We start from the raw sequence: 26920 nt of genomic DNA on the forward strand, positions 1-26920 counted from the left end.
ATTGAGAATGTGCTTATTATGTAGATCATGTATCCTTTAGGCATGAAAATGCAACCTTGGAAGTGTATATATCATATTTCTATACTCCATAGTACATCAATAGTCCCTAATTGTGGCGCGTAGTTAGTTCCGTGTAGATCACCAGAATTGTGTATATTAGCAATGTTGTAAGGACCTCCCACAATATAGAGCTTATAGAGTCTCCCGATCCAAGTTCATTTTATTTACAATCTCATTTGGAATAATCTCACAAATTCAATCTGATGACCATCCGAGCTCGTCGTCATATCCCCGAGAACCGGCGTGATTGCGGGGAAACCAACGTCGAATTTCTTTGCGACTACTCCGTACTTTGTATCTTGTACGAAGTATGCTTTATTTAGGTTTAACCCGGGCTTGATCCCATCATGGAGGTAATTTGAATCTTCCTCACCTTGTTCCTGACCCAAACTAACCCGTAAATTCTTATCCACAGGTGCCAAAAGCCCGGGGACCTGGCAGGTCCGGCCCGCGTCGACGGACAGGGTGCCTAACATGCAGGGCCCGCAAGGTCCGATGCGACGAAGGGAAACCAAACTGTTCCAGTTGCGATCGACTGCGTCTACGATGTGTCTACAAACCACCCATCACCCCCAGCGTGGGGTGGGGTTCATCATCAATCCGTCCATCAAATATTACAACTGAATCGCCGAGTAATACAGCGGACCCAGGAAGTGCAGGCTCCTCCGCTGTAGCCGCATCTGCATCCCGCTCCCCCGACATCAACTTCTTCAGTACCGTTCTCCGCGCAGATGGCCACCACACAATACCGGCGCCGACAAACCTACTTCGGCAGCTCCCTACAGACACAGAATCCTACCCGTCCGAGTTTGATATGCTTGGATTTATGGGCGGGATCACTTCTGAGCTGGAACAGAAACACCTGGACTTGACAACCGGATCCCTGATGACTTTCACCGCTAGTCCGGCGTCGCAGTCACTACCCGCGGCACTCACACCGGGCGTGGATGAAGGGAACTTTTCAGCAGACCGCCGTGCCCCACTTACTCCAGATACCCCGTCTGCGTCTATTGATAGGACCTCCACAGGAAGCGGCTCGGAGGGTTCAACTACGTGGCGCAGCTTGTCCGACGCAGGCGGCACTTCGTATGAGGACCAGCTATTACAGCACTTTCTGACTATTGACCCGCCGGCTGCTTTTTTTGCGCCGATAAACATCGAGTGGAAGTATATGCGGCCAGCGCTGCTGGCACATGCGCGAGATTCTAGTCCACTTTTGAATGCTGTATACTGCTATGCAGATGTCCATAAAGCGATGATGGAAGGGAAAAGATGGCGCTGGGCGCCTGCCTTTTATAGAGTGTCCAGTTCGGAGATCCAAGCTTGTATTCATGGCGAGGTGACCGATTCCACACTCATCAAAGTTTTGGGTGCTGTTTTTCTCTTAATGCTATCCGAGGTATGTTCTGCTTGGTCCTGAGATCGAGCGGACTTGGCTCATATTATCCCAGATTCTCTCGTCTCCCGAAATATGTACCGGAACTTCCTATATACACTCCGGCTACCTTATTCTACAACGATTCTACGATCGTACCCGACATTGGACCGGTCTCGGTCATCTCCTGGTGTCATGGGTCTCGCTGCTAGATGTCAAGTCCCTGATTGCTGGTCGGGATGGCGATCCTCTCGCTGAGCTCGGCAACATCCCAGAACATATCATACCACTGAAACCACTGAATACACAAACTTCCCAAACACGCCTGATAACAACGCCAGCAGATACCAAAGAAGAAGACAGCATAGAAGACCCATTCCTTAGCCCCAACTATCTCGTCTACGAGGCCATCGTAGGCCCAGCATTCCGATTCTTCACACAAGCCCAACAAGTCGTCCGACGAATAATCTGCCTCGACCTCCACCACCGCAGCCGTGGAACCCTAACCGACGAATTCGAAGTCCTCCAACTCGCCCACAAAGTCGGCGCAGACCTTGAAACACTCTGGCACCGACGCCCCTCAGTAATAGACGTCTACGGACGACCAGAAGCCCTAACAGATATCCTGAGCGCGTCTGTGGCATCGGAAATCTGTCGTACATTCCGACAATACGTGGCCAACTTCTTAGCGAACTTCATCTACTTGCACCGCGTTGCGTTTGCAATCTACCCTCGTACAGACCGTGTCAACGGTGCCGTCGATCAAATCATTCAATTGGCTACTGTTGACTCTACCGGGCCAGACCATCTGCCTGTCAGCTTCTTGTGGCCGCTGTTCGTTGCTGGGCTCGAGGGTACGGAAGACCAGCGCAAGTGGATCCTCCATGAGATTCAGCGTGTGGCTGCTGTCCATGAAGTTGACCCGGCGCCTTCCGTCACTCGTCACCCAGCTGCTGATAGGGTCCTCGTGCTTGTGGAGGAAATGACGAGGCGGCAGGACGTGTCACGTACATGGGCGGACTCGAAATGTGTGAGGCGGGAATTGTTTTCAGACTTTTTTATTGTTATTTAGACTCCATGTTGGAGATGAGATGTATATATAACTTTCCAATGGCTCGGTGGTGCGCTCATGTAACTAGTGAGTTTGCTTTTCTGGTTGAACTTTTGTGACGATCTCGTTCATATATAGACATTTTCTCATGAATTATGATACAAGAAGTTAGAACCACAACAAATATGCTAAACCGAACCGGATTCAACCGCTCGATATAACACTTTATCCCCACCCATACACCGTGATCGATGCAGTAGATGACCTCGTTCCTTGCGCACATACGCCGCAAAACAAACAGCAGCGACCGCCACAGCCCCAGAACTGATCATCACCGGATACCCGAACTGAGCCGGAAGTGGAAAAACAATCGTTGAAGCAAAAGAAAGCATCTCGAAAACATTCTGCAGCGCCATTTCCGTCGCCGAGAAGCGGGCGCGAGTGTGTTCCTGGATATTCTACATAATGCCATTCATTTAGCACACACAACGCACAATGCAATAGGTTGATGTCAGAGAAACCACTTACCTCCTGAACAAGGAACTGAACAGACAAATCAAATCCCCAAAGCCCAATTCGACTCAAAGCAACGCCCGCAATCAACGTACCCGCCACAAACCGCGAGCTCGAGTCCCAAGCAACAAAAGCCACCGCAGCACCAGCCACACAAACAAATTGCCAGTTGAGGAACCACAGCCCGGACCGAATGGGTCCGATCCGGTTCATGATAATAGGCGCTGTCCATGTGCCAGATATCTCGGCGGCCACGGCGCCGATGCGCATGTAGCTAACCTGTAACGAGGTAAAGCCCGTGTCCAGCAGGTATGTGGTCATTGTTGCGCCGAAGGATAGGACTGTTAGGTAGAGCAGGCTCAGGGCGAAGGATGCTAGGAATACGGGGCTGGCTATGTATTCCTTCCAGGGTGCTAGTGTCTCTGGTACGGAGTTGAGGATCTTGCGAGATGCGTTGTCCTGGGGATCATCGGCTCTATTTATATCATCTGCTTGTGTTGTTGGAGATTGTGTCTTTGTCAGGGCTGGGACGGATTGGTAGACCTGGGAAATGGCCATATATTCGACTAGCACGGATGCGGTGTTCAGAGTGAATACTGTCCAAATTGCGTATTGAGATGATATGCTGTCGATTAAGGAGATGAATACTGGTGCTAGTAGTTTGCAGAAGAGATCGATTCGTCTCATTGAAGCGTTCAAGTCTGTCGTTTGGTCAAAGTTAGATATTGTAGAGCTTCATGTCGCTTTAGGTTTCTCACCTTGTCGTGGGACATTGATACTATCCGAGATCACAATTGCCTAGTATCAGGTTATCAGCGATGTCTCTTCCTAGAATAAAAATGTGTATCTGATGCATGGACATACCCAGTCCCGTTCCACAGCCACCGTATTAGCCGTAGCGGCCAATTTCTCTATACAAGCAAGCAAGCCCTGGACAACGAACAAGGCGATCGTAACCGCCCAAGAGTCCGTAGATACGGTTGCCACAAAGCACAAACAAGACACTGCGACGGGGACTCTTTGCCACACTACTCGTTTGATTAGCCATTGGCCCTGAATGATAACACGGCGAAACATAACACAGTGCAATACCCAAATCAACATCGACTTACCAATAGAATACCTCACAGCAACAAGCCGATCGGAACGATCAACTTGCGCACCCAACCAGGACGATAGCGCGACGGCTGAAAACGCCCGCACTAGAGCGTATATCGAAGCATATAGTAGTGTCCCTGGAAATATCGAGGCTAGGAAGAGCACAGCGCCGAATTCGAACATGCGTGAGTTCCACGCTGACAGAGTGTGCGAGATATATAGGCGTGTTAGTACTGAGCGGGCTTCTGGTGCTGGGATATCATTTGAGGTTGGCGAAGCATCATCCGCCGATGTCGGTAACAAATTGCTGGAAACATTGATGGTACTGTTGCTTTCTGATGAGCGCCGGCTAGGCTCTAGGGGCCTGCTTTCGAAATTCATCTAAAATCGGTTCTGGTAATTTACAGCAGGTGTGCAAGTGTCTAATCGGGTGTTTATGGGGGAGAGATTAAGTTGGGTGGCGGATCAGCAATGTCGCGGGTGGGCTGAGGACCTTGGGAACCTTTCAGAGGTGGAATTGTGTGCTAACTATTTGTACGTTTTATATAACAAAATATTGATCAGGTTGGATACTGTATCTTTTCTAAAGACGATCAATAGTTGCAGATACAAGAAATGCAATAAATGGTATGTGGTATATGGGCCCAATTCCCAATAAATTCAATAAAAATTACAAGCTATAGACGGTATCCCTCTCTTTAATTCACCCACTTGAGTCCTTCGGGAGCTGATGTCGTCGTCCGTCGGGCAATCACCTCGACAACCTTTCGGCGCACACCCTCGCGGTGGGCATATTTTTCGAGGAAGTGATCGACCACAGGTCTCCGCGATGCGTGGCCTTGGCGCACAACCTGCTCAATCTCTCTCTCGGAGGGAAGAGCGAAGTGGGCATGAGGGTAGTATTTGTAATCTCCATCGCTCAGAAGCGCAAGGCGGGATGCCTTGTTGGGGATCTGGAAGAAGCTGTTCACGGTTTTATCCGAGACCTCTTCGAGAGTGGCGGGCTGCCACTCGGCCTGGCGGGCAGGCTTGGACACCAGACGGGCCTTGACACCTTCGACGAAATCAGGGTGGCGCATGAACTTGGCAGCGATCTCGTGCTCGCGCTGGAAGGTCTCTGAGATGGTCCACTTCTTGCCTAGGCGCATCTGGCGCAGGGTCACCTTCAGAGAAGTCGGGGGAGCGTCCTGACAGGGTCTCCAATGTCTTCTGTGCCCACTCCTTGTGCTCGGTTTCCTTCTCCAAAGCCTGGATAATCTCCTCCATAGTGTTGAACCCGAAGCAGCGGTCAATGGCAGTGCGCAGACTACCAGCCATGAGCATAGGCTCCTCCTCAAGCGGGGGAGGCCAAGGGAGAACTCGGCCATAGTCTTGTTCACGATTTCCAAACGCTCGGGAAGCTCGACGTGGTCGGGGAAAGTCAGCTCGGAAAGACGCTGGGCCACACTGCTCAGAACACTCGAGTGCAGGTAGTGTGTGGCAATGCCTGCATACAGAGCCTGGACACCCTTCAGGCGCTCCGAGGTCAGAGCCAGGTATGTGCCGGTCTCACCATCGAGACGCGGGAGGAAGAACGAGCCGCCAACGTCGGGGAAGAAGCCAATGGTGGTTTCGGGCATAGCAAAAAGGGTACGCTCAGTCGCAATTCGGAAGGGGGCGTGCATGCTGAGGCCGACACCACCACCCATGGTGATTCCATCCATAAATGAGATAACAGGTTTCGAATATGTAGCGATCAGGTGGTCGAGGCGGTATTCGAGCCCGAAGAAATCTGTCGATGCTTTTTGTCCTTCCTCTCCACTCTCATTTTGCTGCGCCAGGACAGCAACGTCGCCTCCTGCGCAGAGAGCCTTGGTGCCCGCTCCGGAGATGAGGATCATGTTTGCAAGGTGAGATTTCTCCCACTCCTATTCATCCAACGCTTAGTATTGTATGTTTTTGAGGTTCCGGGTGTTTATTCTAACCTTCAACCGAGGGAGAATCTTGCGAGCCATTGAGCCATTGAGGGAGTTGAGCTTCTTGGGTCGGTTGAGCTCAACGCTGCGGATTCCATAGATCGAGTTGAACAGAACATCATCGCGCTCATCGCCGGGGAGCTCTTTGGGAATATCAGGAGTAGTTGACATCTAACAATAGTAAGCAAGTAAGCATCTGGATATCGGGATTCTCTCCGAACAGGGTGCGCACCATAGCTGTTGCCCGAAAGGCAGGGTTGGTCACCTTAGCGCGTAGAGGCATTGCTGAAGGAACGCGCGAGATCCAGCTCGGCGAGGAGACGCGATTGAATTGTCGAAGTAACATTAGAACTGGAATATGACGAGAACCAGAGAAGGGGGTTATGTGGTGACAATCAGGTGTTTCTCCGCTTTCCTTGACCTCGGGAGTTTTTCGCTGGATTTTCTTTCCGCTCCGAGGATCAACTTCTCCGCCCATAACCGACAAGCTCGGAGGTACATTTCGGCGACATCACCGCAAATTAGGGTCATTCTTTTATATAGTCCAAATAGAAACACATATTATGACTATGTTATAATACAAAATGTCAGGTAATTGCTGCATATGTTGTAGCCACCAAGTCGACTCGGAGAAGTGATAAAGTTCGAAGTATAGATGATCTATTTGTACACAGCTAGATAATGCCAAAAAAAAAAAAACATAAAAACCAAAGAATAATACAATTAAACGTTCTTCCATGTAGACTTCATCCGGCTAAAGTCCAGCGGATACACCTTCTCTCCGTTTACTGAAGGCGAAAAGAGAGTGTCCACCTTGGCCAAGTCCGTCGAATGCGAAAGCAGGATCTTGTGCAGTGCATTCTTCTCAATAACCAATCTTGCTGTCTCCAAGACATTCTTCACATCCAAATCCTCGACGCTGATAGTTCGTGCGTGGTTGCCGAACTTTTCGACGGCATCAGAGAACATCTCATTCGGTTTCAGTGTAACGAATGTAGACCGGCCCTTCTGATACCAGCCATGAGCTTTGACGAGATTTCTGATGAAGAATGGACTGGCGGCTTCGTCCATACCGATGCTGTTATCAACAACAATTAATTCACCGCGTGAAAGCCGGTGGCTAAGTGCAATGCGCCAGGCTTGGTCGTAGATCTTTCGGGGCAGATCAGTCGAGAAATCACGAGGGTGAGGTCCGAAAGCGACACCACCACCTCGTCGAACTGGCGACATTTTATCACCCGCACGCGCACGACCGGAGCCCTTCTGCGCGTACAGCTTCCTGTGACTACCGTGCACATCGTCCCTCCACTTGGTGCTGGCTGAACCTTGTCGGGTGCTGTCACCCTCGTAGATGACTGCGCGGTGGAGAATATCGTGACGAGTAGGCATCTGAAGTAGCCTCCGGGAGTAGTGGACCAGGCGCTGGGGTTCTAAGTTGGGCCACCGGTAGGTCATGACCTGAACAGGGGTTTGGCCCCCTGGTCGTTGTGCTTGTTCGGCCTGGACAGCATCCGTAGTTGTCACTGGGGGCTGTGTTGTGGCTTCGGTTGCCATTGAGCGTGTGAGGCATCGTTGCTGTATGATTCGATACGCTGTCAGCCAGTGCGTCCTTAAACCGGACCGAGAAATAATTCATGGAGTGCACTAACCGTCACCTGCTTCTGGCCTGACATAAGTCCACCAGAGCTGCGGGACAGCAGTCTCAGCGACCGCATAACATCGTTACCTGGCATTGTGAAAGTCACTGGGTGATCGCCGTATAAGTTGGTGGTGTCCAGAGTCTTGAATGGAGCAAAAGTTGATCCCGGGCGGTGGGTGCTAGCAGAATCTTGGCGCTATGATATTGCTTCCGCATACAAAAGCTACATTCATTATAAGCGTAATATAAATTATCTTATCCTCGAGATATATCAAAAATGTACTTAGTATACATTTCATTTAATTAAGCTATGATACAGAATATTAGGTATACTAGTAAAACTTTTGAAAGGACCAAATATATACCGTCATGCACCTACAGTTACTTACTCGTAGTATATTAGATCGATTAATAGTTATAGACTTAATATTTTATACTAGGATGCTTATATGACCCCTAATAGTAAAAACTTCGTGCTTACTCGAACATGACTTATACGTCCACGGGTAGTATCCAGGGATATAGATATATACTTAACACCACTTGTCCAATTTAGGTAAGAGTCTTATCCTCACGTCACTACTACATATGTACATACTTACCGGTCACTTTCTTATTCTTGAAAACCACAACCTCAGAGATGCAACTACAAAGACACAACCACACACTGACACAACCACACAACCACAACCATACAACCACGCAACCACAGCCACAATCACAATCACAATCACACAACCAGAAAGATACAATAACTAGCAACCCCCTGAAAGATACTGGAGGAGCGGATATCGAAGTAGCGGATACCTCCACGCTACATACTATCGGGCAAGGATTTTGTGGCACCGTATGGGCGGCGTCTGAGACAGGCTATGCGTTCAAAAGGGAGGACGGTGGACCTGATCGATCTTTAATAAACGACTTCGAAATGCATCACCGAGTTATCCAAAGCTTTCGAACGCTTCCAACCCTACAATTCCGAATCCAGATTCCAGCCTGCTATGATTTTATCGAGGCAACGGACCAGAAATGGTGGTTTGTAAACCATCAAAAGTTTCCACCAGGCTATACGACACCATGCAATATGATCCAGTCTCAACGTATACCGCCTTTCTCCGACACTATAAGACGAGTTCTTATTAGCAAGTACTGTCCGCCAAAGATCATGCAAGAAATTATCGCTAGCGATCCGAATAAGGACTGCTTGGTAAGGCCATATCTTGGCCGGAGACGAACACGAAAGCCTCATACTACTATGTCGCGATTCACAGCGTTTTCTCTAAGGAACTTCCCACTTCATATCGACCAATTCGAAGAACTCGGCATGACAACACACGATGTAAGTCAGTACGCAAGAGCTATGGCAGAAACTCTCTCCATAATGCACTGGGTTGGCGAGATTGATGGGAATGATATTGAGTTTGTTCTTGCTCCACCTTGTACAGATCCTCCTCTTAAGATGGAGTCTGATGTCCTCGGAGACCATTCGATGTGGGTTCTCGACTTTGACTTGTGTAGAAGGATGGCAATGGATTCGAAAGGAGTGGAACAAGCTGCTGCTGCCTTTTGGGGCAATGATCCTTATTATCCCCGACCAGGCCTTGAGGGGGATATTCTATGGAGTGTGTTTCGAGAATATTACATCCAGATCAGTGGGACCTGTATTGGAATTGTGAATGAGCCACACGAGGCAGAGAGACGGCGCGCCCTATCAAGGCAGTTCATTGACTTGGTAGAACAGGAAGGGAAGACGAGGCAGATGAAGAAGGAAAAAGAAAAGAAAGTGAATCTGAATTAATTTCACTATGTGGTTTATGTTTTTTTGCCGCCTTTATATATATGAAAAAGACATATAAAAAGACATATAAAGAGACAGCTAGAAAGACAGCTAGAAAGACAACTAGAAAGACCCCAAGAAGAACATCCAAAAAAGAAGATATAGTAACCTGTGAAGTATGTAGGTGTAAAAGAGACCTTACTTCAAAGAAGGCGGTGATAAAATAGGCTGTAAGGCACTAACCAATGAGAGAGTTATGTGAGGTAATCCCTAACTATGTACACAATGTAGCCTAATGTAGAAGATGGATATATGCAGAACTTTGGACAATATTCTCAGAATAATAAATTACAACAGGTCGGAAAGTTGCAACTGGAAAAACGTCTCAGAGCTTACCTGCAAAATTCATTGATGGGATTCTGGACAGCAAACGGTGCCATTAGGAGGTATCACGTGACTGGTTAGGTCCGAACAGAAAAAGTTCCCCGGGAAGACAACAACATCGGATCTTCAAAGCCAAGCCCACCATAACCCCCAATTCCTCAAATCATGGCCCACTGTGAGCGGGCTTCAAAGCCTCTGCTCCAATGCCTTCGCAATACCTACTCTAGAGGCGTGGCTGGAGTCCAGCTCCAAACGCGAGCCTTCCAATCGACCGCCAACGTTCGAGAGCCCGAAGCTGAATCCCCGAGCCAACCTTTCCATAAGGCACCCGATCCCTCTCTTGTCACGAGTCCTCGTCTTGAAAGACGATTGCTCCGACAGGGAACCGCCCCCGTTGGATCTCGTCGTCGCCGTGCCGCGCTCCAAGACTCCGAGAACCTTCCTTTTGAACAACTGCCCTACCAATGTTTCCAAGAAGCCCGGAAGGTTTTGCTTGCGGACCGTGAAGAAAAGTTGAAGGAGATTGAGACGATGAGACAGCGCCTTGCCAGACAGGAGGCTCTGTCCGTTGAGGAGGCCGGAGGAGAAAAGGCGAAGAAATCCCGCGTTACTGCGATGCAATTACACCTGGAGCGCCTGAAGATTCTGGCCGATATTAACGACCCCCTCGTCAAGCGAAAGTTCGAAGATAATGAAGGTAATCATCTCTGGGTCAACTAATGAAATTGAGCTGAGGCTAATGGTTTGTTTTCTATCGATCCAGGTGACATGTCCAAGCCCATCTACCGCTTTTTGGCCGACCGCAAATGGCGCGAATACCGCCGCAAGGTTCAGGTCCAGCGTATCACCCAGATGAACGTCATTCCCGATGTCCTGCCTCACTGCGACCCCGTCGTCGAAACAAAGTTGTACTTCGGCAAGCGACAAGTCCAAGCCGGTGAATTTGTCGAAGCGAAACTTAGCACAAGCGCGCCTAAACTCGATGTGCAAATGTTCGAGGGTGGTGAAAAATTGGTCACCATTGCAGTTGTTGACCCTGATGTCCCTAACGTCGAGAACGACAACTTCGATTATAAGACACACTTCCTGGCCGTCAACGTCCCCATCTCGGCCACCGCCACCAAGGTCGATCTTGCGCAGCTTTTGGAAGATTCCCAGGTGGTTCTCCCCTGGCTACCACCTGTTGCCCAGAAGGGAAGTCCCTACCATCGTCTTTCTCTCTTCGTCATGGAGCAGAAGGATTCCCAGCCTCTCGACTTCGCCGCCGTGAAGGCTAAGGAGAGCAGCCGCGACAACACACTCCTTCGCACTCTCCAGTCCCGTTACCACCTCAAGGCCATCGGTGCTCACCTGTTCCGTACCCAATGGGACGACACGACCCTGGAGGTTATGAAGGAGATTGGATTCGACGGTGCCAATGTGGAGCTGCGCCGCAAGAGAGTCGAGCCTCTGCCATATAAGAGACGTAACCCCTCTTCGTTCCGCTGATCTTGTTTGTCTTGAAGCCTTTGTATTGTACAATTTGATATATGTATGAATATGCACACTGTTTTAATCCCTTCCAACCAAACTCCATGCGTATGCTTAAACAAAATGGGCCCGAGTGCCACACGTCGGTAAACCGTAATCCACCTGTCTGATATAATGTACACTGTATAATTCTCAAATGTTCTGGGAATCCAGTTGCGCCGGTTTCAATGGATTGGTCACCCATTCCATCTTCGACAAAGGCCATACCCTGGCAATTATCTTTCCATTAATAAGACCCATGGGTACTGGACCGTAATTCCTCGAATCCCTAGACCAGGGAAGATTGTCGCCAGCCAGAAAGACATGACCTTCGGGGATCTGCACAAAAGATCACAAGTCAGCAGTTGAACCCAACCAGAACCAAAACATATCACCCACCTGAATCATATTCCCCTCCTTGCCAATACTCGTACTCAGCGGCTTATCTTGACAGACAAAATCCCCAGGCATTCCCACTACCCGCTTGGCCACATGCACGCCTTGAAAGTTCGGGTGACCGTAGCGCACAACATCTCCGACCTCGATTCCCTTTCCGTTGCGGTGGACGCGCGATATCAGGAGCCAGTCACCTCGTACATCGAAAGTAGGGTACATTGACGGGCCCTCGCTGAGCTGGACAGTTATCAGGTGCTCCCATATCAGCGCGCAAGCGCAGAACGTGCTGGTGCCATTGAGCGCGAGCCGACCAATAGTGCGCAGATTGGTAGCCCGTATTGCCGACCGGATTAAGTGCTCCATCTGTGGTGAATTGGAAGCATGGTCTTTGCTCAGATCGAGCTGCATCAACCGTTCCGCGGTCGGAACTGGTCATGTGACCGTCAGGAGCATTTAAAATACTTTTTTTGCTCCGCTTTTTCCTCTTCTCCCAACATCAGTCAATCGAGCTTGTGCCTTGAACCAGCAATTGACAGGATATTGGATATCGCCGTCGCATTGGATTTTGATATCCAGAAGCCTTCCAGCTATATCAGCTGCCCATTAATGTTTGGGTGCTGGGCTGAGAAGGACCTGGATTTTGAATTCATGTCTCGATTATTTGAGCACCTCGACGATCAGTAGAGATGCTTAAACAGTCGATATCCTTTACATATACACACATTACCCCCTACCCCTACCCCCAATCCCTTTTGGGATGTTCGCTTCTCCAAATGCTAGAGCTTGCCGTCGCCGAAATACATAACCAGGACGAGCACGTGTGGAATATGAAGCAAGATGAACACAACCAGCCTATCTTGTTAGATAGACTGTCCTCCAGTGTGCCTCACTTTGACCCCATTTCATTATGGGACTGGGTTCTTGAGGCATACGTAGTGGGGAGACATCAATTAGACAATTTATTATCATTTTCGATTTCTCGTACTCTCTTAATTTCTTTTGTAGCCTCCTTGGACAATATCAATTGACATTTATCCATGTGTCAAATCAAATTCGCTTTTTGAACAACGAATCAGCATCTAAGAACCATGTCAGTCCAAGTCCAGGCAAAGCCAATTAGTTAGCAGGCATCATACATACCGGGATGCTTCTCAACTGCCTCGATGCCCTCCCTCTTTTTCGCCTTCTGTCGATGATCCACCCCATACCTCTTATTCCGCTCTTCAAGCAACGAATCCAACCCCGCAGGATGAGCTATCTTCACACTCTCATTCGACACAAAGCTGCCCATCAACTGCGGCTGACCTAGAGGGACAGGGTCTCCACGATCAATCTGCCAGAAATGATAAGTCTTGCCATAGATAGGCGCAACATCCTGCATCTCCGCCGTCTCGGCAGCTTCCCATACAGCATCAGGCACACCAACCGGTGCTGGCATGACCAGCATACCGCTCTTGACCTCGAACTCGTGTGTGTGCCAGAGCTTACGCTCTTCGGTGGGAAGAGTCGCGAAAATCCGCGGCGAGACCATGTATTCCACGCCGATGAGGCGGGCGTTTGCATTGGGCGAGTCGTAGATCAGGCATTGGCGGACATCTGGGTGTAATATTAATGTCAAGTACGTACTTGGGTCATTCGGTTTCTTTTTTATTGTTTATAAACATGACTGTTGTTACATACCCTCTGTTAAATGAGTGCAATAGTGATTGGCTTCGACACACCGGGTTGGATCGTTGGCGTAAATGTGGAATGCATTGAGATGTGCGCAGATTTGTTTTACTGGCGTGAAGTCTTGGATCATTGCAGCTCCACGTTCAAGAACTCGGCTCTTCATTGTCCGAGGATCGCCTGGGAGTTCATTTGCATTGGCGCAACAGCTCTTTCCGGGGGTTGACATTTTGCCGTATGTAGGTTGAGTTCGAAGGTTGTATTCGCAAATTGTGAGATGAGTGTTTGCTAATGGAGTCTTCAAACGACACGAACTGCGAACTGCATAGTTGAATGATATGAATCCGTGAGGCAAGTTTCTTGAATTTGACGTCACGATGAATGTTGATTTCCTATTTGGGACTACCTACTACATTTAGAAGGTGGCGAAGTGGCTATAGAGTATATATACATATGTGTGGTGGAAATACGAAAATGATAGGTTGCACTTCAAGCTGTTAACAGTCAAGTTATACATATTCGGGTTGAATTCCAATATGAAGTGTTGTACGAAGTATATTTTATAGTATTCTTATGGCATAGAATACGTGCATATATACTAGAAACCACCTCTCCTTCATAGAGCAATACCTTATTGGAGCGGCTGCGTCAATTGTGCTTCTGATATATTGGACTTAATCTGCCTCGATAGGTCAAGCGATAGTCTCCTTTTTCTCCAATAAGTCATAAGTTGGAGCCTTTCTCATATCAAAATCCCCCCGACCATCAAAACGGTGCTGATCTCTCTTCCGTTGGCAGTAAGCCATTGCTTCATTGCGAACTGTGTTCCACTCAAGTATGCTCGTGCCCAAAGCCTTGTGATCGGCCTTGAGCGTTTCCAAAGCCTCCTTTACCCACGCAACACAATTCCACCCTGGTCGACCCTGTCGGACAGGTGTATTGCGCATAATTTCAGCTACATGATATCCATCCAATACCTTCCCAATCATGATACGAACAAGTAACATGCCAGTAGCGCTAAGTGAACACTCGAGCTCTTCGAAGTGCCACTCAGAGCCTCCTCCCAATTTAGGACTCTCGCTCGCGTGGTAGCAGAAACCCGTACTATTCTCTCTTTCAAATTTGGGCCCTACAATCAGGGACCAATGGTACCTAGTCAAGATATGGTATTAACCTTGCTGGCTGTTTGGAGCTAAGCAACATCTGGATGGTGATTCTCACGTGTCTTCCTTGTCTGGCATGGTAGATCTGCCTCCTCGTGCATGGAGAACAACATATATCCGGTCTTTGTTAGAGGGCATTGCAAGTGACGTTAACCAAGATGGCTAAATATTCTGCTAATTGGGCCGATTATTGCCGAAAGATTGGTCACAATGGGGTTCTTCTTTAAATCTAGTCTATACCGGGGCTGTATGGAAGTCTTTATATTTTCGTGGTATATTTTCATGGTTCAATAGTTGCTAGAAGCTTTACCTAAACCTATAGCCGCTCTTGGATAGAATGTGACTGTGATTCGGGTTGCAGTAGGTCTTCCGATGGCTTCTCTTAAAATAGAAGGGAATTGAGCACTTTGCTCGGATAGGTGCCTCGTACGTTGAACCAACAAAAAAGGGACCAATTGTATTTCTAGAAATTCCAACCCAACGAAGAAAACCCCTGCAAGTAGGACTAGGCTCAGCATAAAAATAGAAATTTAGAAGACTAGGCAATTAGTGGCTTCGCTAGCGTCGAATCGCCTATTAGCGTCGTGCCAGTGCTTCCAGTGTTCGGGCATATACGTAAGGTGTACCTTAGGGGATTCGTACATATACGAACTCCATATGTATGTATACGGATATATACATAAATGTTGTAGCCTATATGTTGCTCTTGGGGTGGGAATCAGGGGTAAATCAGTAACTCACACAAAATACATAACATAACTAGTACTGTAGACTAGTTAACTACCGACCAACATGTGCTGACTCTTTTACCTAGATATCTCGGTATGGAGCAAATCATCAAATTCTAAAGTCAGAATGGAAAACTACCGTCGCTGACAGCCCACAATTATCCAAGTCATGGAATCACAGGAGTCATTCATAATATAAGTGCGGGCAGAGTCAGACCCGACCCTTCTTGGTGATCAAGGACTCCCCATAAAAATCATCCTAGCCAAATCCAAACTCGGCACCATAGCAAGCACTGCCAATCCGCTAATAAGAATCTCTTCCTTGAAGGTCTCTGGTAAATTCCCCACCATCTCAAACGAACCAACCTCCTCAACACTCCAGAGTCCAGACCCTATTCCTAAATCGAGAGAGTACTTGACCACTGTCCTGATCCACAAGCTTAAAATTGCCTGTCATTAAGCGCCATAAGACAATACATAAAATTCGTGGATCTACTTGGAAGACGACTTGATGAGGCACCAGACTCCTGTGGTCAGGTTACTTTAGTAGCTTGTCTGTTGTTTATCTGTTTGGAAATGTCACAAGGGAGTAGAGTCGGTGCTATTGCCCATCTAAGGATGGGGCTTCGCATTCGTTTGATGCTGAAAATGGACCGATAGGCAGATACATTGTGCTTCGAGTCGACTTCACCCGTTGACCAGGTGGATAGCATATTCATTCGACTAGACTACGAATCGGCCATGTTCGGGGAGCCAGGTTCCTATTCTGAGCCTCGCGTCTTTTAACAGCCCGCTCTTAAATTGGATTGTGCCAACGGGCCTTTCTTGCGTGAAGGAAGCTCGGAACTCTCTATGCCTTCTACACAATGCTGCTCTTCCGTTCCGAGGGAAACTGATCCTTCTCACTGCTGTGGGGATGGAAGACCATAACTTAGATTTGGCAGCTCGACATTGTATACACCATGCACGCACAGTCGACTTGACATTCCGCCCTGATTTGATAGGGTGACAAGCCGGTTTGCCGTTTGAGTTAGAGAGGTGGATTTCCCTTTTCAAAGAACTTTCTCAAAATTCATCATCCGCCTACGCGCAGTCCGTCCTCCTTGAGATCTAGCACTCCCATATATACTTCATGGTATACACCTGTCGGAACACCCATGAAGTGGCTTTCGATGACTTCAGCGACCTTCTCCGTCACATTGTCTACATATCAAAGCTATTCATTCATGGAGCCAGTACCGCACCCTTATCGCAATGACCCGTAAAATTCACACTGAAATCAGGCACAGTCCCTTCCCTCTGCCTCATTACAATAAAATTCCGCGACCCAGCCGCCCGACGCGATGCTATCTCACTCCTCGAGCAAACCAATTGCCAAGGAACGTGGGAAGGCCAGCTGATCGCGAGATTTGTCACATCGTAGACCCAGAAGAGGAAACAATAGGCACTACGCTACTCCGCTCCACAGAAATACACCGAGAGTAGCCGCTTTAGTAGCATCGTTATGGCTACCGACATATCATACCCGGACATGGCCGGTTAGTGTATACGCGTTACCAGCATGAGTTATTGGGACGCTACAGATGACGGCAAGAAAGGTTCCGCCTGTAAGATGCACCAGTCTATGAGGGTCGCGTTGGGAAATAAAATTCTGGGAATTCTACAATAGAATATGCGCGACTTGGAAATTCGGAGACAGTGTTTTTATTCATCCATCCGATACTCCCTCCCGAACAGCTGTTCCCACCGCTCCCTCGAAGTAGGTATACATATTAATTTTAGTCTATATAACTACTTATTTCAATCTAACATGTTTCAATTTGATATATTTCAATTTAGTATGCTTTCATTTAATATAATTTAATATTATACTCCTTTTTTATATGATATACTAGACAACACCAGGTCCCCTGGTGTTGTGCGACTAATTAGTTTTTGTACAGTGAGAGTGGATCTAAAATACTGCCGGGCAATATAGTATTACCTAATCGCCCCTACACGCCCGGGCATCCACAGCCCGACCGGTACACCGCTCTACGTACCACGTGGCAGCAGCCCTCTTAGGCGGAATATCAACCTTTTCTTCCTCTTTGCTTCCACCATAATAACTAATAACATGTCATGCTTACCCCAGTAATCTAGAGCGATAACATGACTTGGTTTTGCTTTTTCTTACTCTAGTTTTACACCCCGCACTATCGGTCCCCAGTGCTATAGGATGTGTAACATCAACATCAACAAACCTTCGTAGCGCTGATATCAAGAGCTACAGGGACGATCCTTCTAATAGTACCGGTATCGAGTGCTGCAGGACGGCTGCATCAACATCGATAAACCCTGCAATGCCGGCGTCTCCTGCAGGAGTAATTTCCCAACCCTGTCACACACCAACCATCATTGCAGCCACCCAGAGCCGTGAGACCTTTAGCCCGACCGATACCACCCACCACCAATGCCGACATGAACACTTTCGTGAACTCAATAACGGGTAACCGTTTCGATGGATCCATCTGAGTAATCAGAATGTATCTATCCACCTATGTAGGCAGACCAGACACTAACACCACACCTATCGATAACACACTACCCCGGAAACCAGTGTATGTACTTAGTTTTCCAAAGCTATGACTCCAGCACACACCTTCTTGTGAACAATGTCTTCGTGATCTTCATTCCTTTTTTTTTTTTTTTATTCCACTACGGAGTAGATGTTTCCATCTCGGCCGGCGCGGCCCGCTCGTCGGTGAAGGTATAGTGGGTTGTAAGGATGCTTATCCATCGCATTTACTGGTAGACCTGGTACGTGCGCGGAAAAGAAGAGTGAAATTTATCCTATGATAAGCAAGATGTCACGTATTTGTTTTTCAATCATCCAACTGATCTTTGTAGATAAAGGGCAATATCAAAATCATCAAAGTGTGTTCTCACTTGGTTACTAGACTAGCGGCCCCGAAACTTGGCAAGAAGCGGTATGAGGATTCACGTGTTTTCTAGAGTAGTTCACAATGTAGTGTATATGGGATGCTTGCGTAGAAAAACTCGAAATGAACGAGAGTAAAGGGTTGGGTGGCCCCCTTGAGACTAGACCTGAAACATTTATGTCCACAGCGACCTGGAACTAACATCATTAAGTAAAAACTAGAGTCGCTAAACCCTAAATTGCTGATCCTTATAGGACCTTATTGAATATGTCTTAAATCAAGCGCCCTAATAGAGAATAGATCGCTGTAAAGGTAATATAAAACATGTGTTTTCTTCCTGCGTGGCTTGGCCTTCTTCCTCATTGGGTTACTCACACCCTACAATTCTCCCTCGACCTTTTACAAGTCTCCACGAGCTGGAACCCGCACAAAACTTTGTGAAGAGATATTGCAATTACTAGCTGTATTCATTCATGATGCCGCAATTGTGCGGTCTGCTGATAGGATATTCGGATAATTTTCGGGTCCACGCGGGTGAAATTATGCCTGTCGTGGATCTTTTACTACCTTCGGAAGACAATGCTTTGGATAGTTACACTATACTATACCTCTGGGTTTGTAGTGTGGATCATATATTAATGACCCGCACAACTGATCCTCATCTTGTGATAAAGGTAGACAGAAGGATCATCTGCTAAATTCCGCATTTCCCGCGGTGTTCACTTGGCTACAAATAATATAAAATGGCAGTCTGATAAGCAAACAAATATTCCACAAAAGAGAGACGAAGGTACCACATTTACATTTCTTCTTGGCCCTTATTCCTCCTTGTCCTAGTGCTAGATGATTCTTTCCCGACTACACCTTGCTATCTAGAAAGTGGCCATCAAGCAATAACGATGGCTAAGGAAGTGACCCTCGTGGAATATCTTTTCCTCAGACTGCATCAGCTTGGAGTACGCAGTGTTCACGGTGTTCCTGGGGACTACAACTTAGTTGCTCTAGATTATGTTGAACCTTCAGGGCTACACTGGGTTGGTAATGCCAATGAACTCAATGCTGGATACGCAGCCGATGGCTACGCGAGAATCAAAGGGCTATCAGCATTGGTAACCGCATTTGGAGTTGGAGAGTTGTCTGCCCTAAATGCAGTCGGTGGAGCATATGCAGAGAAGGCCCCGGTGGTTCATATTGTCGGTGTCCCATCGACCGCATCCCAAGATCAGGGCCTTTGTCTACACCATTCATTTGGAGACGGAAATTTCCGCCTGAATGCAGACGTTTACGCCAAGTTCACATGTGCTCAGGCAAATCTGAGAGATAAAGAGGTTGCGCCTGCTTTGATTGACGAGACTCTGCGCCAATGCTTGCTCCAAAGCAGACCTGTATATATTGAACTACCTACGGACCTGATCAAGGCTGGGATTCCAGCTGCCAAACTCGAACGACCAATTGATCTATCTGTTTCTCCGAATGATGCAGTTATCGAAAATTCTGCCATTGAAGATATCCTCAAGCGATTGTATGCTGCCAAACAGCCCTTCATTATTGTCGACGGCTTTGCCCCTCGGTATGGAATAAGCTCTGAGGCGGATGAGCTCGTTCGTGTCACTGGATTTCCAACATCAACTACGCCATTTGGGAAAGGAATCATCAACGAGACATATCCGAACTTCCATGGTATTTACGCAGGGGCTGCAGGCAAAGAGGTATATGTGCCTTGGGTAAACTCCTGTGACCTCGTTGTCCGCATTGCACCGTTGAATGCAGACACCAACACCTACAGCTTCACTACATTGACGAAACGCAACTTGACTATTGTGGTGCACCAAAACGGGGTCGAGGTCTGTGGAGCGTTCTATCGTGATCTGAACACCAAAACCCTCTTGCGGAAACTGCTTGATCGACTGGATAAATCAAAGCTGCCGCGACTCAGCCCGTACCCGGACCTCGGGGATCCTAAAAAGCAGCTCTATGACTTAGCAAAACCGGCCCGCGATGCAATCATTGACCAGAATACTTTCTGGCAGCGCATTTCAAAATTCTTCCGCTCTGGCGACATTCTCATGACCGAGACCGGCACCTCGTCTTCCGGTGGACGAGACTTCGTCTTGCCTCCTCAAACAACAGTGATCAACTCCGCTCTCTGGCTTTCGATTGGGTATATGCTTGCGGCATGCAGCGGTGCGTCCCTCGCTCAGCGCGAGATGATCTCGGAAAAGAGCCGTCCGGCCGGTCGAACGATTCTGTTTGAAGGCGACGGCAGTCTCCAGATGAGTGTACAGGCTATTGGGGACATCATTCGCAACCGCTTGGATATAACTATCTTTGTGATCAATAACAATGGGTACACCATTGAACGCTATATCAACGGCATGCAGGCAGGATACAACTGGGTTCAGCCCTGGCGATATCTGGAGTCCGCGCGGTACTTTGGTGCTCCCGAGAACGATCCCGAGTACCCGGTGTTCAATAAGCGAGTCGAAAACTGGGGCGAGTTGTTGGATGTCATGCAAGATGAGCAGCTGAAAGCTGGCAAGGGTTTCAATATGGTTGAAGTTATCATGCACGAAGAAGACGCGCCGACATCATTGAAGAACCTTGTGCGAATGGCAGCGAAGAGAAATGAGGGAGGTGCTGAGACCACACCGGCACGTCAAGAGTTAAAGAAGTTAAAGAAGAGGAGGGACAGAGATGGCGACGTCGTGGTTGATTCTACTCCACGTAAGGTAAATAAGAGAAGGACAAAAATCAGAATTGGCTGATTTGAACCTTTCATCCCAATCAGCAAGTACCATTTCTTTGAGTAATGTCATAGACTTGCCTCTTTCCAGACCTTTCGATAAGCCTAATATACCCGTGAGACCTTAATTGTACACGTTTCCCTCATCTAGTGGTATTAAAATACAATCTGTAAAAGTCGCATGTCCAATCTCATTATAGCCTTCTGACGGCGCAAGAATCACGCCCCATACAGAAGGTTTATCAGAGACTTGGCCTCCAGGAGGAGGGACGAAGAAGGGAGTACTTGTTCAGGGATGGTAAATGGTGGGACGAAGTGCATTTGGGGGATTCTCGAGAATGAGTGGCAGAGAATCAGACGGGTACAGGTCACCATGTCAATATTTGCATAGTATACTGTTTCTGCGGAGAATCACCTGGGAACCAAAGTCATAAATAGAGATACCAGTGTACTCATTTCATTCAGTACTCTTGTTGATGTGGACACTTGATTTATCAGGCCATGTTTGTCAGGCTACATAAGTAGCTCTCTGTATGTTTGTAGAAATCTACTTCTCTCTCTCTCTCTCTCTCTCTCTCTCTCTCTGTCTGTGATAGCTTCACCAACTCTTGACCGTTGTCCACTCAACAAAAGGCCAGCATCATCATCAATGTGGTAATCCGCACATGGCAAATTCGCCCCTCAACGTCTTCCGTGCGATACCTTTTGACTCCTGGGAACGTGGTCCTGCTACACTATACCCTTCTACACTAACTCAGTAACCATTTCTGAAGCAACATCGAATACACTGTTCTTTTGTAAGCAAGGTTTGATGACATTATTTGCTCTCTACTGATCTCAGTCAAAGGGTCATAGGCACAAAAAACAGCCCCCATCAACAAAGACATCTATCCATCCAAGTTCTTCAGGTACCGATAGACCTCGACAAAGCTGATGAGCCATTCTTTCTCTATCTGATTGTGAGGCTCCCAATAAAGGGATTCTGACCGCCAGTACCCTTTCTTATCACCGAATTTGAGCGCAGTGAAATAGGGCCCCTCTAATGATACCTGTTCATTTCCACCAAACGGTTCGGACCACGGAGTATTTGCCGTTCGAAAAAGATCGCCATATTTGTTGGCTGTAGGCCTCCACGCTCGTTGCTTTGTCGTCTCCGGAGGCGAGATATAAAGTCTTGGCATTCCATCGATAATGGTTCGCACCGAATTGATGATAGAAGATGGATGTGAAGTGCCATCAGTAAGAGTGATTGTGTTGCTGGCCACAACCTGATCATCTGCTATCAGACCGTGCTTTTGCATCATGTGCAACAGTAGGTCCAAGGCCGAGTCGAACGGAATGATTGCCAGGAAGTCATAACCGAAATGCTCGGAAAAGACAAACTTCTCAACCGGAGCCCGCACGATTTCATCGGCACAATGCCGGAATCTCGACACGATATGTGCAGTATTTGGCCGAACTTCCTGTGTCGGGTCTAGTGTGCGCTTTAGGATATCCGAATTTGCTTCCAACATATCAGCGGTCCAGCGAAGCTCTGAAGCTCTCAACTGGAATAAATTGGCTTTTGCTTTCTGTATGCCATCCCAACATTTCTTCTGCTCTTCGAAAGAATGGATTGTCTTGAGATTTCGATCCTCCATGCCGTTGGAGTAATCAGGAGCACCGAATCGAGTCAGGTCTGTTTTGCACCAATGGGTATTGAGCTCATCATGAATGCGGTACTTCATATAGTCCCAGATATAAGTCTCTCCATACTTCTGAGGCACGATACAGTGGATATTTGTGCCAAGATAGTTCGTCCCACGCCAATGATCCTGTACCAATCCCTTTCCCACTGCCTTGAATATGTCTTGGTAGAGGTGGGCAGCGAATTTCCACTTGGCGAGAGTTTCCGGATCAGCACCGAACATATTGCCGCAGACTGGATGGGACATGATGCAGGCGTCCACTCGATCATTATCGTAGCATAGCAACTTGAGGACGTCCCATACTCGCAGGTCATCGATGATTTGATGAGCGAGCTCGGTCGGCATAGCCGCTATATTGCTGACTATGGAACTGGTTGGTTTTTCTTGGTTACCCATTTTGTCACGTCCGTTGTCTTCGAAAAATGGGAAGAAAAGCAAGACAAGGGAAAGATCACAAAATATCACAAAAGATCACAAAAGATCACAAAAGATCACAAAAGATCACAAAAGATCACAAAAGAATGTTATGGAGCCTCATGCGATGCGGCTACCTAGTTAGTGGGGGCCAGCAGCACTAGCCTGAGTCATTTGCGTTGAGTCATCCCAAGCGTCTACCTATTCATCTATGCCTTTCTATCCTGTTCTGTATTTTGTCCTGAGAAAAATTCAAACAACAAGATGAAGGAAGGACTCCCGGAATTGCATCTGCCAGATGCAGAGTCGATCGCACAGCGCTTGCGACAAGACCAACAAGCCTGCAGAGAGAGAAAAGTGCCTAGTAATCTAGCAATCCAACTATCTTCTCTTACAGAAGATATCTTTGATAAAGTAGCCTGGCATCTCACTCCACAAAGCGAAGTCTCCAAAGCATTGCGATCGACTAGATGCAAGAGCATCATCGAAGGGATCAAGGTCTACTTAGGCCAATTGGAAGTGATGACCAAATCTGAGGAACACATGTCCATGGACAGTATGCATGTCCCAGAATTGAAAGAGTTAGAGACAACACTCAAGGTGCTAGACTATCTTCAAAGGCACAAAGTGGTTGCTCCAACAGAACCTCTATCTGAAGTTCTTCTAGCCGTGCGAGGCCAACTATCCATGGACGACAATACTCGATACACACAACATGAAAGATCTCAAAGAAATGACACACCGAAAACCTCGGATGTGAAGAAGAGATGCTATATCTGTCGGTATCGCTTCTCGCCCACTGATTCTCACGAACTATACCCGTCACTATGTCGCCAATGCGGCATGTTTAATATCGGCTGCTCCAATCTCTCCCTACCAGGAAAGCTCGATCTGACTGGTAAAATTGCCCTCGTTACTGGTGGGAGAATAAACTTGGGTTACTCAACTGTATTGAGACTCCTCCGCTGTGGAGCCAAAGTCATCGTATCCTCTCGGTATCCAGCGGATGCTGCAGTTCGATATTCCACGGAGCCAGACTTCGCCCAATGGGAGAAAAGTCTGAAGGTAGTTGGTGCAGACTTCAGAACAGCAAATGATGCTTTCCGGCTGGTACACATTGTCAAACAATTACTCCGTGCTTGGGATGACGAGACTCCATCTGATACGTCAAAATCCCTGGACATACTTATCAACAACGCCGCGCAAACCCTCACCGATCCAATTAAGGGGGAGGTCAGAGCCATTTCCAGAGAGGACCATCTGAAAGAGCATCCCCAGACCATGGCTCTACTTGCAGAATCTGAGAACGACAGGTACACACCCCGCGTAAGAGGAGGACAACAAGCAACCTGGATCCCACGCATCGCGAACAACAAAGCCCAGGCACAAATCGAAGGCACAAGCAGTACCCAATCTACAAACCAAATTGCCACAAAAGGCCTTCGGACGACAGACAATGAAGACGAAGAGCCCTCAAAATCATCCTGGGTCCAATCCCTCCACGAAATCCCATACTCAGATCTAATAAGTGCCCACTCGGTCAACGCCTTCGTGCCTCTAATCCTCTGTCGCGAACTTCTTCCAGTTATGGGCACTTCACCCTCATCCTCCTCCCCCCTTCCCCCTCGGCTCCATTCACACCGGCGGGATACGTAATAAACGTCTCATCTCGCGAAGGAATACTAGAAGATACGACCCAGTCAAGAAGCAAAGCTGGACACCACGTACACACGAATATGTCAAAAGCAGCGATCAACATGATAACAGAGACAGAAGCACACGCTGCATGGAAGGGACGGCGTGTTGCTATGAATTCTGTTGATCCGGGGTATATGAGTGCTGCGCCGGAATGCCAGACTGACGAGGGATGTCCGATTGGGTTTGAAGATGGTGCTGGGAGGGTTTTGTGGCCTATTGCTGTTGGGGAGGTTGAGGGAAAGGCCGTTTGGGGGAGGTTTATGAAGCATTTCCGGGTGGGAGTTGCCATTACGGCCAGGGGGTAGAGCAGGTACATATCAATAGCTACAAGTTAGAAACATCACGAAGGATCGGAATCACAGAAAATTTCTCTCGAGATGATCCCATCTCCCGTTTTCCTACAAACTGAATGCTTGTTTGTTAGATTTAGTGTATTAGCTAAGAAAAAAGTCCTGAGGACATTATATTCAAGCTGCATCGGATTTTTCTTTTCTAAAACATTGGGCCACATCATGACAGAGCCCAATCAAGCATCGTTCAAGGTTGCAGCGAAGTCATTGAAAATAATCTGCAACCGCTGGCCCTCTTCATCCGCAACTTGGCTGTGGGTTTTGGCACTTCCGATTGGGTGGTAGGGGAATGGTCTAAGAAGTTAGCATTGAGTCCGCAGTCGGGGAATTATAGAGGACCAACCCATATTCTGGCACAAAAACAATCCTTTTGGTTGCTCCATCCTTGACGCGCGAACGGATGACATCTTTCCAAATCCTCTCGAAGCATTCTTTTTCTTCTCTGAAGACGGGGTTGGTAGGTTCCGGGCATTGTGATGCTTGTGTTGTTCCAATTCTTGCGTGAATATGGTAAACCTAACCCAGTATTAGAATCAAATAACCCGAAACCGGTGTGGGTGTCGCTTACATGCGGTATTATTGCGTCCATCATGACTTTATCGCCTTCGCTGAGGTCCAGAACTCTTTCACATCCAACCATCCAATGGGAGAAATCGGCCGTAATCCGAAGCCTAGGGTAATTTCAGCAATCGTTCAATGGTCGAATAATGTTAGGCAAAGTTTTTCCTACTCGGGGACAGCCTCTAGAATGCGTCGTGTGGCATATGGCGTGAAAAGTGATCGGTTTCTGTGAGTTTCATGGTAGACACGACCAGATATTCCAAGCTCGCTGTCAATCTGGATAGTCCCTTTATAAAATTTGATTGACTCCTCAACGTCCCAGAGGTCTCTTTAGGTAAATATCAGACAGAATATCCAATAATCAGGTTATAAGTTGTAACTCACTCGCCTGATTGGAAGTTCATAGTCGACGGCTTCAATTGCTGCACCGATTTGAGCAGGCTTCGATAATTTTGCAAGTGATGGTCTGCTTTGGTACCAACTGGGCGGGGTCCGAGATACTGAAACCAAGACGAGTGTATCCTATTACTCAAATTAGCAAGTTACATTTCCCCCTCTTAGAATGCCTCACTCACATTAATCCAAGCTCTAAGCCAGTCTGGTTGCATAGTTCCCTCAGACGAGGGAAGTCAGTACTTGGCTCCAGCGGATGAATATCCACTTCGACACCAGCTACCAAGACGATGTCAACAAAGTCTTCCAAGCGCGGGGAGATGTGCACATACTGTAACCTTGGGCTTTTAGTTCTGGAAACCATTGAGCCCAGTTGTCCATGTTCGGACCAGGAGCAATTCCCCAAGCAGATCGAAAACGGTCAATTTTCATGGTGTAGGATAAAAGCCAGATTGTGTGTATTGGAGAAGTTTCAATTGGACTGGAGAAACGAATTCATTTATGTTTTTAGGAAAGCCCAATGTATACTTCTCCTCGTTGAAGGTTCGTGTGCTGAATAGGTAAAGTTCCCCGCCCTAGTTCCAAGGTTAGGTACTCACCCGAACGCTGTCATTGGCTCCTTCCATTTTAGAGTGACCCCACTGCCAAGGCTCGATTGGTCCAAATCAAATCTCTTTCCGGGGGAAAATGCCACTTCGAGGATGAGACTCCCTGGAGATGCGGGGGATATTCGTAGTGTTGATCAAGGCAAAACAAATTCATTGCGTGCTGGGGTTTTTTCTTGAGAGGAACGCGGTATATTTTCCTCTCTCTCCACTACGCTGTGATTTAAGAAA

General features: G+C 47.7%; 11 protein-coding genes across 11 annotated transcripts; 5 read left to right on the forward strand and 6 right to left on the reverse strand.

Annotated features, from left to right (window-relative positions):
• Positions 1–407: 407 nt before the first annotated feature.
• N7516_006936 (Zn(II)2Cys6 transcription factor) lies at positions 408–2507 on the forward strand (the record flags this gene model as incomplete). Its single annotated transcript, XM_057219656.1, has 3 exons — positions 408–413; positions 476–1459; positions 1512–2507. 3 exons carry the CDS (start codon positions 408–410, stop codon positions 2505–2507), a joined length of 1986 nt encoding a protein of 661 aa, XP_057073747.1.
• Positions 2508–2674: 167 nt separating this feature from the next.
• N7516_006937 (uncharacterized protein) lies at positions 2675–6398 on the reverse strand (the record flags this gene model as incomplete). The annotated part of the gene is made up of 7 exons (XM_057219657.1): positions 2675–2944; positions 3015–3700; positions 3758–3797; positions 3864–4461; positions 4809–6004; positions 6062–6223; positions 6285–6398. 7 exons carry the CDS (start codon positions 6396–6398, stop codon positions 2675–2677), a joined length of 3066 nt encoding a protein of 1021 aa, XP_057073748.1.
• Positions 6399–6775: 377 nt separating this feature from the next.
• Positions 6776–7606, reverse strand: N7516_006938 (mitochondrial 54S ribosomal protein uL4m; the record flags this gene model as incomplete). Its single annotated transcript, XM_057219658.1, has 1 exon — positions 6776–7606. The coding sequence occupies one exon, from the start codon at positions 7604–7606 to the stop codon at positions 6776–6778; it is 831 nt and encodes a 276-aa protein (XP_057073749.1).
• A 2411-nt stretch (positions 7607–10017) lies between these two features.
• Positions 10018–11340, forward strand: N7516_006939 (mitochondrial 54S ribosomal protein mL38; the record flags this gene model as incomplete). Its single annotated transcript, XM_057219659.1, has 2 exons — positions 10018–10549; positions 10616–11340. 2 exons carry the CDS (start codon positions 10018–10020, stop codon positions 11338–11340), a joined length of 1257 nt encoding a protein of 418 aa, XP_057073750.1.
• A 174-nt stretch (positions 11341–11514) lies between these two features.
• N7516_006940 (uncharacterized protein) lies at positions 11515–13654 on the reverse strand (the record flags this gene model as incomplete). Its single annotated transcript, XM_057219660.1, has 4 exons — positions 11515–11700; positions 11761–12185; positions 12898–13353; positions 13438–13654. 4 exons carry the CDS (start codon positions 13652–13654, stop codon positions 11515–11517), a joined length of 1284 nt encoding a protein of 427 aa, XP_057073751.1.
• A 463-nt stretch (positions 13655–14117) lies between these two features.
• On the reverse strand, positions 14118–14804 carry N7516_006941 (uncharacterized protein; the record flags this gene model as incomplete). Its single annotated transcript, XM_057219661.1, has 2 exons — positions 14647–14804; positions 14118–14577 (listed from the first exon to the last, which is right to left on the reverse strand). Exons 1-2 carry the CDS (start codon positions 14724–14726, stop codon positions 14118–14120), a joined length of 540 nt encoding a protein of 179 aa, XP_057073752.1. The 5' UTR covers positions 14727–14804.
• A 4332-nt stretch (positions 14805–19136) lies between these two features.
• N7516_006942 (alpha-keto acid decarboxylase family protein) lies at positions 19137–21002 on the forward strand (the record flags this gene model as incomplete). Its single annotated transcript, XM_057219662.1, has 1 exon — positions 19137–21002. The coding sequence occupies one exon, from the start codon at positions 19137–19139 to the stop codon at positions 21000–21002; it is 1866 nt and encodes a 621-aa protein (XP_057073753.1).
• An 865-nt stretch (positions 21003–21867) lies between these two features.
• N7516_006943 (uncharacterized protein) lies at positions 21868–23064 on the reverse strand (the record flags this gene model as incomplete). Its single annotated transcript, XM_057219663.1, has 1 exon — positions 21868–23064. One exon carries the CDS (start codon positions 23062–23064, stop codon positions 21868–21870), a length of 1197 nt encoding a protein of 398 aa, XP_057073754.1.
• Positions 23065–23346: 282 nt separating this feature from the next.
• N7516_006944 (uncharacterized protein) lies at positions 23347–24738 on the forward strand (the record flags this gene model as incomplete). The annotated part of the gene is made up of 1 exon (XM_057219664.1): positions 23347–24738. The coding sequence occupies one exon, from the start codon at positions 23347–23349 to the stop codon at positions 24736–24738; it is 1392 nt and encodes a 463-aa protein (XP_057073755.1).
• An 80-nt stretch (positions 24739–24818) lies between these two features.
• Positions 24819–25085, forward strand: N7516_006945 (uncharacterized protein; the record flags this gene model as incomplete). Its single annotated transcript, XM_057219665.1, has 1 exon — positions 24819–25085. The coding sequence occupies one exon, from the start codon at positions 24819–24821 to the stop codon at positions 25083–25085; it is 267 nt and encodes an 88-aa protein (XP_057073756.1).
• Positions 25086–25306: 221 nt separating this feature from the next.
• Positions 25307–26516, reverse strand: N7516_006946 (sugar phosphate isomerase/epimerase family protein; the record flags this gene model as incomplete). Its single annotated transcript, XM_057219666.1, has 7 exons — positions 25307–25424; positions 25474–25646; positions 25699–25801; positions 25861–26019; positions 26076–26213; positions 26267–26363; positions 26417–26516. 7 exons carry the CDS (start codon positions 26514–26516, stop codon positions 25307–25309), a joined length of 888 nt encoding a protein of 295 aa, XP_057073757.1.
• Between the last annotated feature and the right edge of the window lie 404 nt (positions 26517–26920).

Source organism: Penicillium verrucosum, assembly GCF_028828655.1.
Source record: "Penicillium verrucosum strain IBT 35672 chromosome Unknown utg000002l_segment0_segment0, whole genome shotgun sequence".
In the NCBI taxonomy this organism is placed as follows: Eukaryota; Fungi; Ascomycota; class Eurotiomycetes; order Eurotiales; family Aspergillaceae; genus Penicillium; species Penicillium verrucosum.